This window comes from Leopardus geoffroyi, chromosome B1 (assembly GCF_018350155.1).
Source record: "Leopardus geoffroyi isolate Oge1 chromosome B1, O.geoffroyi_Oge1_pat1.0, whole genome shotgun sequence".
NCBI classification, from domain to species: domain Eukaryota; kingdom Metazoa; phylum Chordata; class Mammalia; order Carnivora; family Felidae; genus Leopardus; species Leopardus geoffroyi.
Window position 1 is genome coordinate 83,223,412 of NC_059327.1, and position 13,644 is coordinate 83,237,055.

The following is a 13,644-nucleotide window of genomic DNA, read 5'->3' on the forward strand; positions in this document are numbered from 1 at the left end:
CAGATAAAGCACTGCCTTTCTGTGATGTGCTAGATAGATAAGTGGACAGGTTCTTTGAATAACATTTTATCATTTCCACCTGTAATAACTGATAACCAAATAACCGAAATCAGATCAAATCAAAACCAGTGATGGTAGCTCATTAAAAGTGGTAGGATTCCAGATATATTTTAAAGGTGGAGTCAACAGGATTTGTAGGTCATACGCTGGGAGAGAATGAAGTCTTAGTTCTGGGGCTATAAAACAATTGATGCTTTCACGTTTCTGAAATTCTAGAGCAGTCAGTGGTTTTAAACCATTTTTCTTCTTCTACACTGTTCATACATGAAACAGACAACCATCAGTTTTGTGGACATGTGACATCTCTCGTGTAGAACAGTAACTTTCAGTTGCTGGTAGTGGTTGCAAGTGGAGCAGTTTTGGTGAGACTCGGACATTCCGGAAATATATTCTTTGGAGGGAAATCCCATCACCTCAATTTTCTAAGAAATCATAAAGCTACAAGAAAATAGATTCAGGACTAACTTACGATCTTTTGACTACATGTAAATGTGACTCAATATTAAACTAAAATTTTAAAACAAAGCTTTTCAACGTAGAAAGCTTGTGTCCCAACTTACCAAATGGAACGCTTCTGGAGAATGCTGAAAACTAAGCAGCATATGTGAAAGAACTGCAAGAGCACCAGGTCTCACAAGAGGAAACCAAAGTCGATTAAAAACCTTCAAAAAAGATAAGACATCCATCTTAAAGAGTTTGTAGGGAAATCATTAGCCCAGTCAGAGGTTATTTTCCTTGGACCAAAAATACGTACCTGAGTACCCCCTTTCTGGAAAGTTCTATCATAACATGTTATTAAACTCTGGGAGAGAGAAAGGTGGGAGATAACAACATGACTGACATCAAGGGAATGCAGTGGCCTAAATAACTCTTAAAACCCCTTGATCAAATAAAAATCTGTCAAACCTTATTTATAAAGTGATAGTTCCTTGACCCACGCTTCATTCAATTCATTCAACAAATATTTACTGAGTACTTACTACTGCTCGGCATTGTTCTAGGCACTGAAGATACAACGGTGGATTAAAAGAAAAACTCTGATCTGATCAGGCTTACTGTCTACAGGGTGGGTAGACAATGAAAAGTAACATGGAGACAAGTGCTATGAAGAACAGGGACTGAGTAGCAATGGGGTCTGCTATTTTATTATGATATTCAAAAAATTACTCATGTAAAATATGACATCTGACTATAAAACACTGAAGGAAACGAGAATAAGCCTGGCAGGTACCTGGGAGAAAAGCATAATAAGCAAGGCAAATGCCAAGCACTACAAAGGCCCTGAAGCCTGCAGCTTGCTGTACTAGAGATACAGCAAAGAGAGCAGTGTAAGCAAAGCACAAAGACTGAGGCAGTAATAGATTTGATGAGAGAAGCAGCAGTGGGCGAGATCACGTAGGAGTTATAAGACACCTGTGGGGGACCAAGGGCAGGAGCAGGGAGACTACTGCAATCAGTACATCAAGGCATGATAATGGCTTTGGACCAAAGTGATAGTGATGTAGCTGGTTAAAAGTGATAGGCTTCTGGATATATTTTAAATGTGGCATCAACAGGATTTGTAGGATAACAGCTGAGAGAGAATGAAAAGAGAGAAGGATAGCTTCAAGGTTTTGGCCTGGGCGAGTGGAAGGATGAATTAACTATATAAGATGGGGAAGACCAGTCTGGGAGGGAAAAATCAGAGGTTATCATGAAAAAGTTGATTTTGAGACTGATGGATACGTAAATATGGAGTTCATGGGAAAATAATGAATGAGAAATAGAAACCTGGCAGTCGTTAACTTAGAAACATTATTTAAAGCCATGGAACATATATGCTCTGAGTATGGATTGAGAAGAAAATGGATCAAAGATGAAAGAAACTCTAAAGCACTCTAAAGTTAGAAAGATCCACTATAAGAGACTGAGATGCTAGTGAACCAGGGCAAAAAGAGAAGTGAACTGGGACAAAAACTAAGTGAGGAAAGTATTTCAAGAGGGAGTGATCAACTGTCAAATGCTGTTGATAGGTTAAATGAGAGGAGGCCTGAGAAATAACTCTGAGTTTAGCAATACTGGAAAGCACTGGTGTCAAAGATAGTTTTGGTTGAATGATGGTGGCACAAGCTTGATTAGTTGGATGCAAAAGATAATAGGAGGGGCGCCTGGGTGGTTCAGTTACACATCCTATTCTTGACTTCGGCTCAGGTCATGATCTCAGTTTGTGAGTTCGATCCCCACATAGGGTTTTAGTGCTGACAATGTGGAGCCTGCTTAGGATTCTCTCTCCCTTCTCTCTGACCGCCCCCATGTGCGCACACGTGCGTGCACTTGCACAGGCACTCTCTCACTCAAAATAATAAACATTTTTAAAAAAGGAAGATAATGGGAGGAAGTGTTTTCATATTCAATACTTGAAAACAGCAAAACTATTTTAATTACCTATACTTAAATACCATTTTCAGTTTCTAAAGGCTGTTTCAAAATTATTATTCAAAACAAAACCCAAAATAAGAACATACTCAACATTAGATACTTTACAGGGGACAACTCAAAGATAAAACCATTGATTAGGAGAGCATTCATTTTAAGAGATTTAAATACTCCCACTTACCAGTTCTATTTTCAGTAAAGTAACATCTATCAAAATAGTAAACTTCTGGACAGCTGCTAGTCCTTTCAGGAGTGCAATTACCCATGTGTCCACATGCTGAGCCAATGGCCAGGACAGCCAGTCAATCATTCTGAAAATTGAAAAACAAAACTATTAATCTTGAAAATATTTTCAACATCTTTTAGTTGGAAATAGCAAGGGTTAGAGTAGATAACCACTCCCTTTGTGACTCAGTATTTACTGAGTTTGCTTACGAAAAGCATTGTTTTAGATGTAGAAATGAGGGGTGCCAAAGTGGCTCAGTTGGTTACTCGGCTCAGGTGATGATCTCATGGTTGGTGAGATGGAGCCCCACACCATGCTCTGTGCTGACAGTATGGAGCCTGCTTGGGATTCTCTCTCTTCCTCTCTCTACCCCTCCCCTGCTTGTACACTCTCCCTCTCTCAAAATAAATAAACATTAAAAAAATAAATAAAATTATAGGATGTAGAAATGAGTATAATGGGTGCTTGTACTCAAAGAGTTTCCAATCTTGTAAGCTAATAGTTTCTCACATATTTCAATAAAAAGAATTTCTGATAAAGGGTCATTTCACATAAATGCAAAGTTTTAAGTTGAAGTTACATAATGGAATCTAGAATTTATTAGGCAAACTTACTCTAAGAAGAACAGTTCAAATGTAGTTCTCTAAGATACAAAGGAACAAAATTTCTCCTTTCTGGTAACTGCAGTCTAAATATGAAATGCACTTTTAAAAAAGACTGTATTTTGAATTGTGAAACAGGTCTCTTCACCCTTTCAGTATCCTACCATACCAAGAAAAAAGGAAACATCAAATAGATAAAAGGGTACTGAAGTGTAAATATACCATATATTGAATTACTGAGTGTTTATATTGAATTAGTGTTTTTCTTCTTGAGTAGCAACCCAGTTTAATGGAAGTAACAGCAAAGTAAGATGGAGTTTGACAGAGACTGTCCCCAATGTTAGACATCAATCACAATGAAGAGTGGTACAACTCTTCTGGAAAACATTTGGGCCAAATGTTCGTATTATTTGGCCCAATGATCCAATTCTGGGGATTACATAAGAAGAAAATAGTAGTGGATAAACAAGTTTTTAAAGTCAGAGTGATCTAGTTTCAAAATCTCAACTTACCATTTATTAATTGGTGGGGGGGGGGGGGCTCTAATACCTGATTAAGTTATTTAACCTCTGTGTCTCAGTTTTCTCATCTGGAGACTACAGATAAACATGCTTATTTTACAGAGCTGATGTGAAGACTACATGAGTTAATGTATGACACTGAAAATACTCAATGTGCATGCTTCTCTTCTACCAAATATTAACATATGTGGCAATAAATAATTGAACAAAATGTCCAATATAAATACTAAGTATACAAACATATGACCAAAAGAGCAACGAACATGTTTAAAAAATGGCCTTCTAAATTGACTTGGTCATTTTCACAACAGTTACGTTGTAACTACCTACATTAACACTGGAGTGTTATCTTTTTTAAGGTTTTTGCTCTTAAGATTAAAATGTTCCATCCGACATCAAGAGTGGTCCAAAGTCCAAATGCACATTAACTACTAGTTATCTGTATGTTCCCTATGCTCTCTACACATATTAATTTCTCCTCTTGTTTTTCTGGCCATCTTCTTCTAACAATGATGGTTATAAATCATTTAAGTAGTCCCTGACAGCTGTTCCACATCTTCCAACCATTGTTAAGCTGATTTTCATAAAAGTTTACAGTCACTCTACATACATAGAGAGACACTTGCATTTGTGTACAACGAGTAAATTCACTGTAGCACTGTATTTAGGATACGAAAAAAAAATGCAAACAATATAAATGTCTATAAATAAGGAAATAGCTAAATATACTATGGAACATTATGTAGAATTTTAAAGAATAAGATGGATGTATATGAATCTATCCATGGGGGTCCAACATGGAAAGATCTGAAATACTGTTCAATTAAAAAAGAAAAAAAGTGCCAGTAAGTCTTTTAAAAACTGTTTTTGTTTAAAAGAAAATCATGTGAGTACATATTGTACATTTTTTGAGTGCAAATATGCACACAAAAAAAGATGTGGTTCAGAGAAGGGGTATATGGGAGCACATCTCCTGGGCTCTATGGACTCTGCCCTGTAGGGAATGGCACTGCTGGAATAGAAACTAGGCTCCCTGGAACACAGGGCCCTGGGCCAGAACTCCCCTTAGGTCAGGTCTAAGGGGGCAGAGTAGAAAATTCCACTTAGCTATGGTTCTTCATTATACCTAATCACCCTATCAGCTTTTTCCTCGCCTCTCCACTTCTAGCTTCCCATCTCATAAGCCTCTACTCTTTACCTTATCCCGTATGTCCCCAAACTCCTGACCATCCTAAAGAAACTTCAAGTCAGAAGTAACATGAATTAGAAGCCATTCACTCAACAAATATTTGAGTGCCTATTATAAAACAGGTATTCTATTAAATGCTGAAAATATAATAGTAGTTACAATTTCTGCTTTCAAATTGCTAAGAAAAGTTAGGAAATTTGTCAACAGTTACACAATTAATAAACATAAGTATAAAAATAAGTAGTACTGCTATTTGAACTAAGGTCTGCTGGTAAGTAGTGGAACACTTTTAGCTACACTTTAATTATATTCCAATTGTGCTTCAATCTGACAGGACTAGCATATGCCCAAATCCTTTCAGGCACAGGCATTGTGAGATGAGTTATTTTTATGGTTAACAACAGTAATCTTGTCCACCATGCATTGGTTACTGCGTGAATTTTAAGGACACTTAACCTTGATATATCAAGTTAATTTCTTACCATTTAAGAACATTTAACTGTAGTTGTAATTTATGTACTTTGAAGTCTTTCTTACTCCATTAGGCCAGGAGCTTAAGAGCAGTGATCTTACTATTGGGTTTTTGTTTGTTTGTTTGTTTGTTTGTTTGTTTTTCTATCTTTAATCTTTGGACCCCCAAGATTTAGCACAGTGCTTGGCACTGAGAAGGAGCTCAAATTTGTGGAATAAATAAAACCATTTCTTTTTAGAGCTAAAAAATATGCAACTTGAAAACCCTTAACATTAAAATTAGCAATATATATAGGACATAAAATAGATTTATTCTTAATTTGTGGAGAATAAAACCAATTTTCACTTTTAGAAGGCAGCTTCATGGCAAGATCCAGCCTCAGTTGCGTATTTGTTACACCGTTTTAAAAATTGGGAAATTTCACATAAAAAACTTTCGGGTTTCTTTGGAAAAATCAGATCAGCCACACTGAACTCAAATTTCCTTGTGGCTCAAGAAAAATGGAGTTGAGGATCAGCTTCCCCTTTTGGAAGGTGATTGTGCACCCCATCCCTTATTATTTCAGTTACATACAGGCTATTTCATACTTTAATGTTATTTATCTGGTCCTGGTATGGTATTTGGATTTCTTTGTATTATAGAAAATAACTGTTAAAGCATGGTAAGTGGTCTGTGTGGGGTAGTACGGAGTATGGGGAATTATAAGGTGGGAGTATGATAAACTAATCATAGCTATTCTTTTCAGTTACATTTGCAACATAAGAGTAATTACTCCAGATACACTGTAGGTTAAATAGGATCATGTACGATAAATCAGAAATGCAATACAAAAACTGGATCACAACTTCCCATCCAAACAAATAGGCAAAAATTAATTATTGATTATATTTCATTTTAAAAAAATTATTTATTTATTTTAAGCAATCTCTATGCCCAATGTGGGGCTCAAACTCATGACTCCGAGATGAAGAGTTGCGTGCTCTTCCTACTGAGCCAGACAGGTGCCCCACAAATATATTTTTTTTTTTTTTAATTTTTTTTTCAACGTTTATTTATTTTTTTGGGGACAGAGAGAGACAGAGCATGAACGGGGGAGGGGCAGAGAGAGAGGGAGACACAGAATCGGAAACAGGCTCCAGGCTCTGAGCCATCAGCCCAGAGCCTGACGCGGGGCTCGAACTCACGGACCGCGAGATCGTGACCTGGCTGAAGTCGGACGCTCAACCGACTGCGCCACCCAGGCGCCCCAAATATATTTTAAAAACAAAACAAATTCATGGGGCACCTGGGTGGCTCAGTCGGTTGAGCAGCTGGCTTCAGCTCAGGTCATATAACCTCACAGTTTGTGAGTTCAAGCCCTGCATCGGGCTCTGTGCTGACAGCTCGGAGCCTGGAGCCTGCTTTGGATTCTGAGTCTCCCTCTCTGCCCCTCCCCTGCTCGCTCTCTCTCTCTCTCTCTCTCAAAAATAAATAAATAAACATTAAAAAAAAATTTTTTTTTAAACAAAACAAATTCATAAGTTGGATACTATGACTGTTTGAAAACATTGAAAAATTAGGATTAAGAGTGCTGACTGCCAAGAATTGGAATTTGCACTTGATGTAGCAAGTGGTGAAGTCATTATAATTTGTTGATCAGAAGGGAAAAATGAATAGGTCAGGATGATTTAGAGAAGAGAGCTAAGTCAACTGCTGGCAAAAAGACCAACTAGAAGGTTCTGTTGTAATGACTTAGGGCATATAATGAAAAATGTTGAATATTATTCCCTATGCAATGAAGGTGACAGACTAATTGATATCTAATTTCACTTTCAGCTCTGAAATCTATAATTCTCTGAATCTTCCCATTTTATTTAGAAGACCACATAATTTATGATATATTCATCTCAAAGAGAAAGAAATTTTAGTGCAGTTGTAGTCACACTGACAAAGGAATATTACTGCTAGGCAGGACACAGAAGGAATTTCATTATGGAGAGATGGATGAGATATGAGTGTTTCTTAAAAATAAATGAACAATGAAAACTTTACATAAAGACTTGGAATTCAACCACGTATAGAAGAGAATTGATAAAATGATAAGAATAAATGGAGAAGTAAAAATAGAAAGGACAATATGAAGAAAATACTAATAGAATGGTGTCACAACATTTCTAGAACTTTAAGAACTATGAATATAAAGATACCAAGAAGATGAAAACAACAATACAGACCACCAAATATGGCAAAGAGATCACCATAAATTGAAAGTAGTGAGGATAGGGGTACCGGGGTGGCTCAGTCAATTAAGCACCTGACTCTTGATTTTGGCTCAGGTCATGACCTCATGGTTCATGGGATTGAGCCCTGTGTTGGGCTCTGCTTGGGATTCTCTCTCTCCCTCTCTCTCTCTGCCCCCTCCTGCTCTCTCTCTCAAAATAAATAAACTTAAAAAAAAAAAAGTAGTGGGGATAGAGGCCATACAGCAAGAACGATTTATATAGATTTTTCTTCAATATACAAAGCTAATTCACGTATCTATGGAAATTAAGGAGAGAATGAGCAATGAGAATCTGAAAGTAATAGTTACAGATAAATTGATTCAGTTAAATTTAAGAGCACAAGGAAGAAAGAAGGAAAGCAAGAAGAGAAAGTCCTTTTTAAACACTAGACAAAAAGGGGAAAAAGGTAGAAAATATCAAAGTCCTCAAAGTTTGTGTTACAGTGAGATATGTATACATGTAACTTTCTGAGAAACCAACATAAATACTTAAGTTTATGTCATGACTGTAATTTTATAGCAGGTACACAGAAACCATTTTGTTCCAAATCCCTGTATTTTATTTAGATGTGCTATACACATAGATACACACAGATACACACACACACACACACACACACACACACACACACACACACACAAATTACAAGAAACCCCAGGCAGATATGAAACAAAAACAGGTAGAGAGGAAAAGCTCAATTAGAAAAAGAGTCATTGAAATAAAGAAACATAATAGTTGGAATAAGCTCTATAAATGGGTACCTTTGAAGAAAAAATTATAGTAAATTGTAAGACAGTTCTGATGTTTTTCCCCTTAGCTCTTCACAGGGTTTGCTCCCTCATTTCATTTACATCTTTACTTCATCAGCACTGTCTCATTGAGGCTTTCCTAATCCCTCCTATTTAAAATTCCAAGCCATTTCCTCATATTTTATGTCTTTCCTATCTACTTTTTTCTCAAAGCACTCATCACTATTCAACATACTAAATTATAATCTTACTTATCATATTTAATAAAATCTAAAACAAAATCAACTTTAGGATGTATAATTAGTTTACGTATCACTAAGGCAGGAAAAGTCACGTCTACAGCAAATGACTGCGTATTTCCACATTTTAACATCTCTGAAATCAGGATGCATCTTGGAATCAATAAAATATGTTATTAGTTTACTGTATGCCTTTCCATCTAGAAAGTAAGCCCATGAAGACAGATAATTTTATCCATTTGTTCAAGGAGATTCTGAAACACTGCCTGGCACTTATGATAAGTGTCCAATAAATGTGATTTGAATAAATAAATGAATGAGTTAATAAAAGCATGAAAATGTTGAGAAGGATAAATAATATTAAGTTTACACCTACAGATATATGAATAAACTGCAAAACATCAAGAAGGAGAAAAACAAACATTAGCAGAAAAGCCTAACTACTGACAAAGGAATGACAATTTGACTGACAGCAGACTCCGTATCAGCAACAATAGTTGCCAGAAGACAATGCAGTATTATTTTGAAAATACGAGGAGAAAATGACTATCAATTAGAATTCTATATCTTGCCAAGTTCTCTACTGAAGATTAAGGAAGAAAAAACGTATTTCAAGCAAAGGTCGAGTGCATTACCCAGAAATTCCAGTTGAAAGAGAAAGTAAAAGTATATACTTAGCTTAAAAACAAAACAAAATAAAACAACCCAGAGAGAAGAAATAGGTTCCAGAAACAATAATGAGTAAATAAATTAGTAAAATATATTGATAATCTAATATACAGTAAGCATATATGTCTATATTTTTGGAATTAAAGTTTAGTTGAAAATTTTCTTTGAATTACTGGAATGCCTGTCAAATCTATAGTATGGTAAATAATTCATTCCAATTACTTTGGAGAATCTTTATGCATTTGATTCTATGATTTCAGTTTTAAAAATCTAAGTTTTTCATTACCCACACAACACAACAAAATATCTCCTCCTCCCAAATCTACAACACCATCTATAGTGTCATGAAGAAGTACCTGCAAAGAGCTTGGGTCATACTTGCATCTTTTACATTTGGATCCGTAGTTAGGCTCCTGATGAGAACTGTAATCATCTGAAGAGGAATATGCTGCACAAGGCTTGCCAATGCTACAGAAGGTTCAAATGATGCATCTATTTTTTTAATTAAAAAAGAAAAAGGAATATGGCAAGAAAATTCAAGTAAAGTATTTAGAGAGAAACAATTTACCAAAAAAAAAAAAAAAATGTTATTTCAGCAAAGGTGTTAATCAGGAAGCAGTTGTTAATGTTCTACCTCATGGGTAGATGTTAAAATACAGAAATGAGAGATGAGGGTGAATAGCAATGACTGTTCATTACACAGAAAATTACTACAATATAAAAACTATGGTTCGCTATTGCCAGATTTAGTCTGTAAGTTACTTTGTTTTCCTGTATTATTTAATATTAAGTTACTGTTGTGCTAAAATTTTCATTTGTAAGTCAGCAATGAAAGGTATCATTTAAATTCCCACTTTAGACCCTTCAATGTAACTTACAACCATGAATTACAGTAGTCATTATGTTGTTCTAAGGAAGATTTAAAAAATATCTTAATGAAGTGAAAATTAAGGTGAATTTTGAGGGAATTTGCTTAAACTACATAATAATTGAACAATTCAAGGTGAGCACCTTTACTGCTACAGCTGACAAAGTTCTGGGGAAATCTTACAGTTCTAGCTACACTGGTAATACAAGAAAAATTACAATCAAAAGAATAAAACAACTAAGATACTGCAAATATACACTTGGTAATTCTTTCCTAAACATATTTAATTCATCACAATGCATGAAGCTTGTTAAAACTCTACTCTTATTTCTCTCTGGTTCTCAAGATAAAAGGAAGACACCTCCTTAAGAAGTTGATTCAAACAACAGCCAGGGAGAATGACTGTACCAAGAAGAGAGGAAGTAAACACAGTTTTGGATCTAGTTTCACAAATTACAGAGCTGAAAGCTCCAAGTCCAAAAAGGAATGTAGATACAAGGTAAAATCCCTGGTGAGAAAGCATATTCTTGCCAATTATTACTTGGCTCCTTCCCACTTTCTAAGGATGTAGTTCATGGGCTATACCCTGAGCACAAAAACACCTATTTAAGGCCTCATACTCTTTCCTTTCCCTCATTCTACCTGCACCCTTTCTTTCCTACACTACAGCAGACAGAAAATGTCAATATTTAAAAAGTACATAATTAGCTGGAATAATCCAGTAATAAAACAAACCGCACAGCCCATGAATAAAAAAGTGGGAAAATTAAAAAAAAAAAACAGGGGAAAAACTCATAACGACAAGATGACAGAGTCAAAGTACAATAATAACATGATAAACATTATCATGCTGTCATTAGTCACTAATGAATAGAAGCTTTATATAGTAGTTGTCAATCCTCAAAGCATTCCATAACTTCAGCAGAGGCTGGGCAATTAAGCAACTTATTTAGTGCCAAAGATCTTAGACCTCAATGTTCTCAACATTTAAAATAGGAACGCTGTCTTTTTTTTAAGGCACAAAGGGACAGCATAAAAAGGGTAGTGAATAGGAATACAATTTTGGATGAGGGTATGGAGATTTGTTTTCCATTGAAAATGTTTTCAGGGCAGAGAACCAAACATGGTTTTGTGTGTGTGTGTGTGTGTGTGTGTGTGCGCGTGCGTGTGTAAGAGACACAATGGATTTCCAAGAGAGATTTTTTTGGGAATATAATAACACTTACCTGTGGAAGAAATGCTTGCAAAAACTTCTTGCAGGGAAGGGAGGAGTGTGGAGGGCTCGGCCTTCCAGATGTTCTGCAGCAAGTTACTCACTTTTGTCACCTGAGACACATATTCCCGCAGCTCCTTCTCCTGGGTGGACACGCATTGGAAATGGCCTATCGTTCGAACAAGCTGTTGACAGAAGGTGATTGACAATTTTCCCTTGGGGATGCACTGCACGAAGTCGCTCAGCAGGTCGCTCAATCGGGCACACAGCTGCGGCTCCGGCCTCTCACACACCATACGTAACACCTCCACTTGAAGCAGGCTGAAGAGGTCTAGCACCGACGGGCAGCTCATGATCAGTTTCAGGCCGTTGTGAATGTAGTCCAGAATGGCTACGTCCTTCCTGTCCAGCGAGTGGTAACCCTGCTGAAGGAGGCCCAACACGAACGTCTTGTTGAAGAAGGACTCGAACTCCGGCCGGTGGTACCGTGCATAGGCCTCCAGCACTTGGTGCCCCACCTGCCGTTGAAAGGGGTCTTGGCCCTCCAGGATGAGCCGGGTAGTCAGGTCAAACATGGCTTCGCACTGCGCCTCGTCCAGCCAATGCTCTGCTGATTCCACCACCTTCCGCACAATCACCCGTTTCAGGGGCAGTGGGTGCGAAGAACTCACCAGGCCCTCCAGGATCTTGTCCATTGTCGCCAAGCTGCAAGGCCAGGGCCACGGGGTTAGAAGCGGGGGCCGACAGTCCCGACGTGGGGCACGAGAGTCCCGTGGCAAAGGGGAACTTGGGGCGCAGCAGTAGCGGGACCGACCACCGCCACCACAGTCTCAGCAGCCACATTTATCGGGTAGGGGAGCCCATCCAAGTCCGGGTGGGGGGTGGCAAGCCTGGGTAGCGTAAGAGCCAGCACCGCCCGTCTCGGGCCTAAGGAGCCAGAGGCCCGCACTCCGCAGACGTCCCGGGCCTGCGTTCCCTCTCAGCATCAGCGCGGAGGGGATGGCGGGGACCCTCGGCAGCGGCGGTCACACAGGGCCCGGGGCTGCCAGCCAGTAGGTGGAGGAAGCTCGCCTTCGCTTCCTGGGGCAGGTGTGGGCGTCCGGCCTTTAGCAGGTCATAAGATGAAACCCGCCCTGGGTTGAGTCAGAAGCCGCTGTCACTGAAGGTGCCGGGTCAGCTCCGGAGAAGAGAAGAAGCTAACACACTTGACCCGGATTCAGAAGGTCCCACAAACAGGAAGTGAAGGACGAAGACCCTCCGGAAAGGCCCGCCCCTCCGCCCCTCCGCCCCTCCTCCGCCCCTCCGCCCCTCCGCCCCTCCTCCGCCCCTCCGCCCCTCCGCCCCTCCGCCCCTCCGCCCCTCCGCCCCTCCGCCCCTCCGCCGTCCCCCCCCTCCCCCTCCTCCGCCCCAACTCGCAGACTCCCCGCCCCCCACCCCGTCTACGCGCGGAATCCCTTCCCGTCTTGCCACTGCTGCGCAGGCGCGGCCGCTGCCTGTCGAGTCGCGCGGCGACGCTTGCGTCAGTGGCCATCGTGTGTCGAGTCACAGGCGGCTCTCTGGGAGGCGCGGCCGCGAGCGGAAGCTGAGGAGGTGGTCAGGGTTTTTAGGATTCCTACTTCCTGATCTCTGTAGGTTCTGTCCGGGTCAGGTTACTCGTGAAAGCCCTAGGAAGTGCTATTTATGTAACATTTTGTGAATAAGAAAGTTTTGGAAACGCGAGAAGAGCATTTAAGTAAAAAGTAAGGAAGGGAACTCAAAACTGGGATTGAGGAGAAAATGTTTAAGGTCTTGGCTCATTCATCGAGAAATGAATTAAGGCTGCTTAACGCGAATGTCTTTCTCCTATGTTGTGGTTATTAAAGTAAGGACTGTACTGGCAGCTGCATACACATTTTAGGAAGGTCAGTATTGGTAGAGGTTTGCTTCGTCAAGCGTCTAAGTCTTTTTTAGTGAGCTTTTGGAACATACGGAAAACCTAAAAGCCGTCCCCAAAATAGAAGAGTAAGGAAAATGGCAGGTGAGAAAGGATGCATGGCATATATTTGCCCATGTCGTAGTAAAGAGTATTTAGTACCTCTTTTTGTTGCACTTCACTTAAAGAAAATAGTGCTTCGCAGATACTGGGATTTTTATAAATTGAAGGTTTGTTGCAACCCTGTG

At 39.1% G+C, this 13,644-nt stretch overlaps 1 protein-coding gene across 2 annotated transcripts in view; it reads right to left on the bottom strand.

Annotated features, from left to right (window-relative positions):
- USP38 (ubiquitin specific peptidase 38) overlaps nucleotides 1-12,751 on the bottom strand; it is a 71,164-nt gene extending 58,413 nt beyond the window's left edge. For both annotated transcript variants that reach the window (XR_006709521.1, XM_045466751.1), the window contains exons 1-4: nucleotides 11,498-12,751; nucleotides 9,760-9,895; nucleotides 2,657-2,786; nucleotides 621-722 (exon numbers count right to left, since the gene is read on the bottom strand). Coding sequence is in view for 1 of the 2 variants with exons in the window: in XM_045466751.1 (XP_045322707.1) it covers nucleotides 621-722; nucleotides 2,657-2,786; nucleotides 9,760-9,895; nucleotides 11,498-12,179 (1,050 nt within the window). In the remaining variant the exon portion in view is untranslated. The remainder of the gene's footprint in view (nucleotides 1-620; nucleotides 723-2,656; nucleotides 2,787-9,759; nucleotides 9,896-11,497) is intronic.
- Nucleotides 12,752-13,644: the final 893 nt, after the last annotated feature.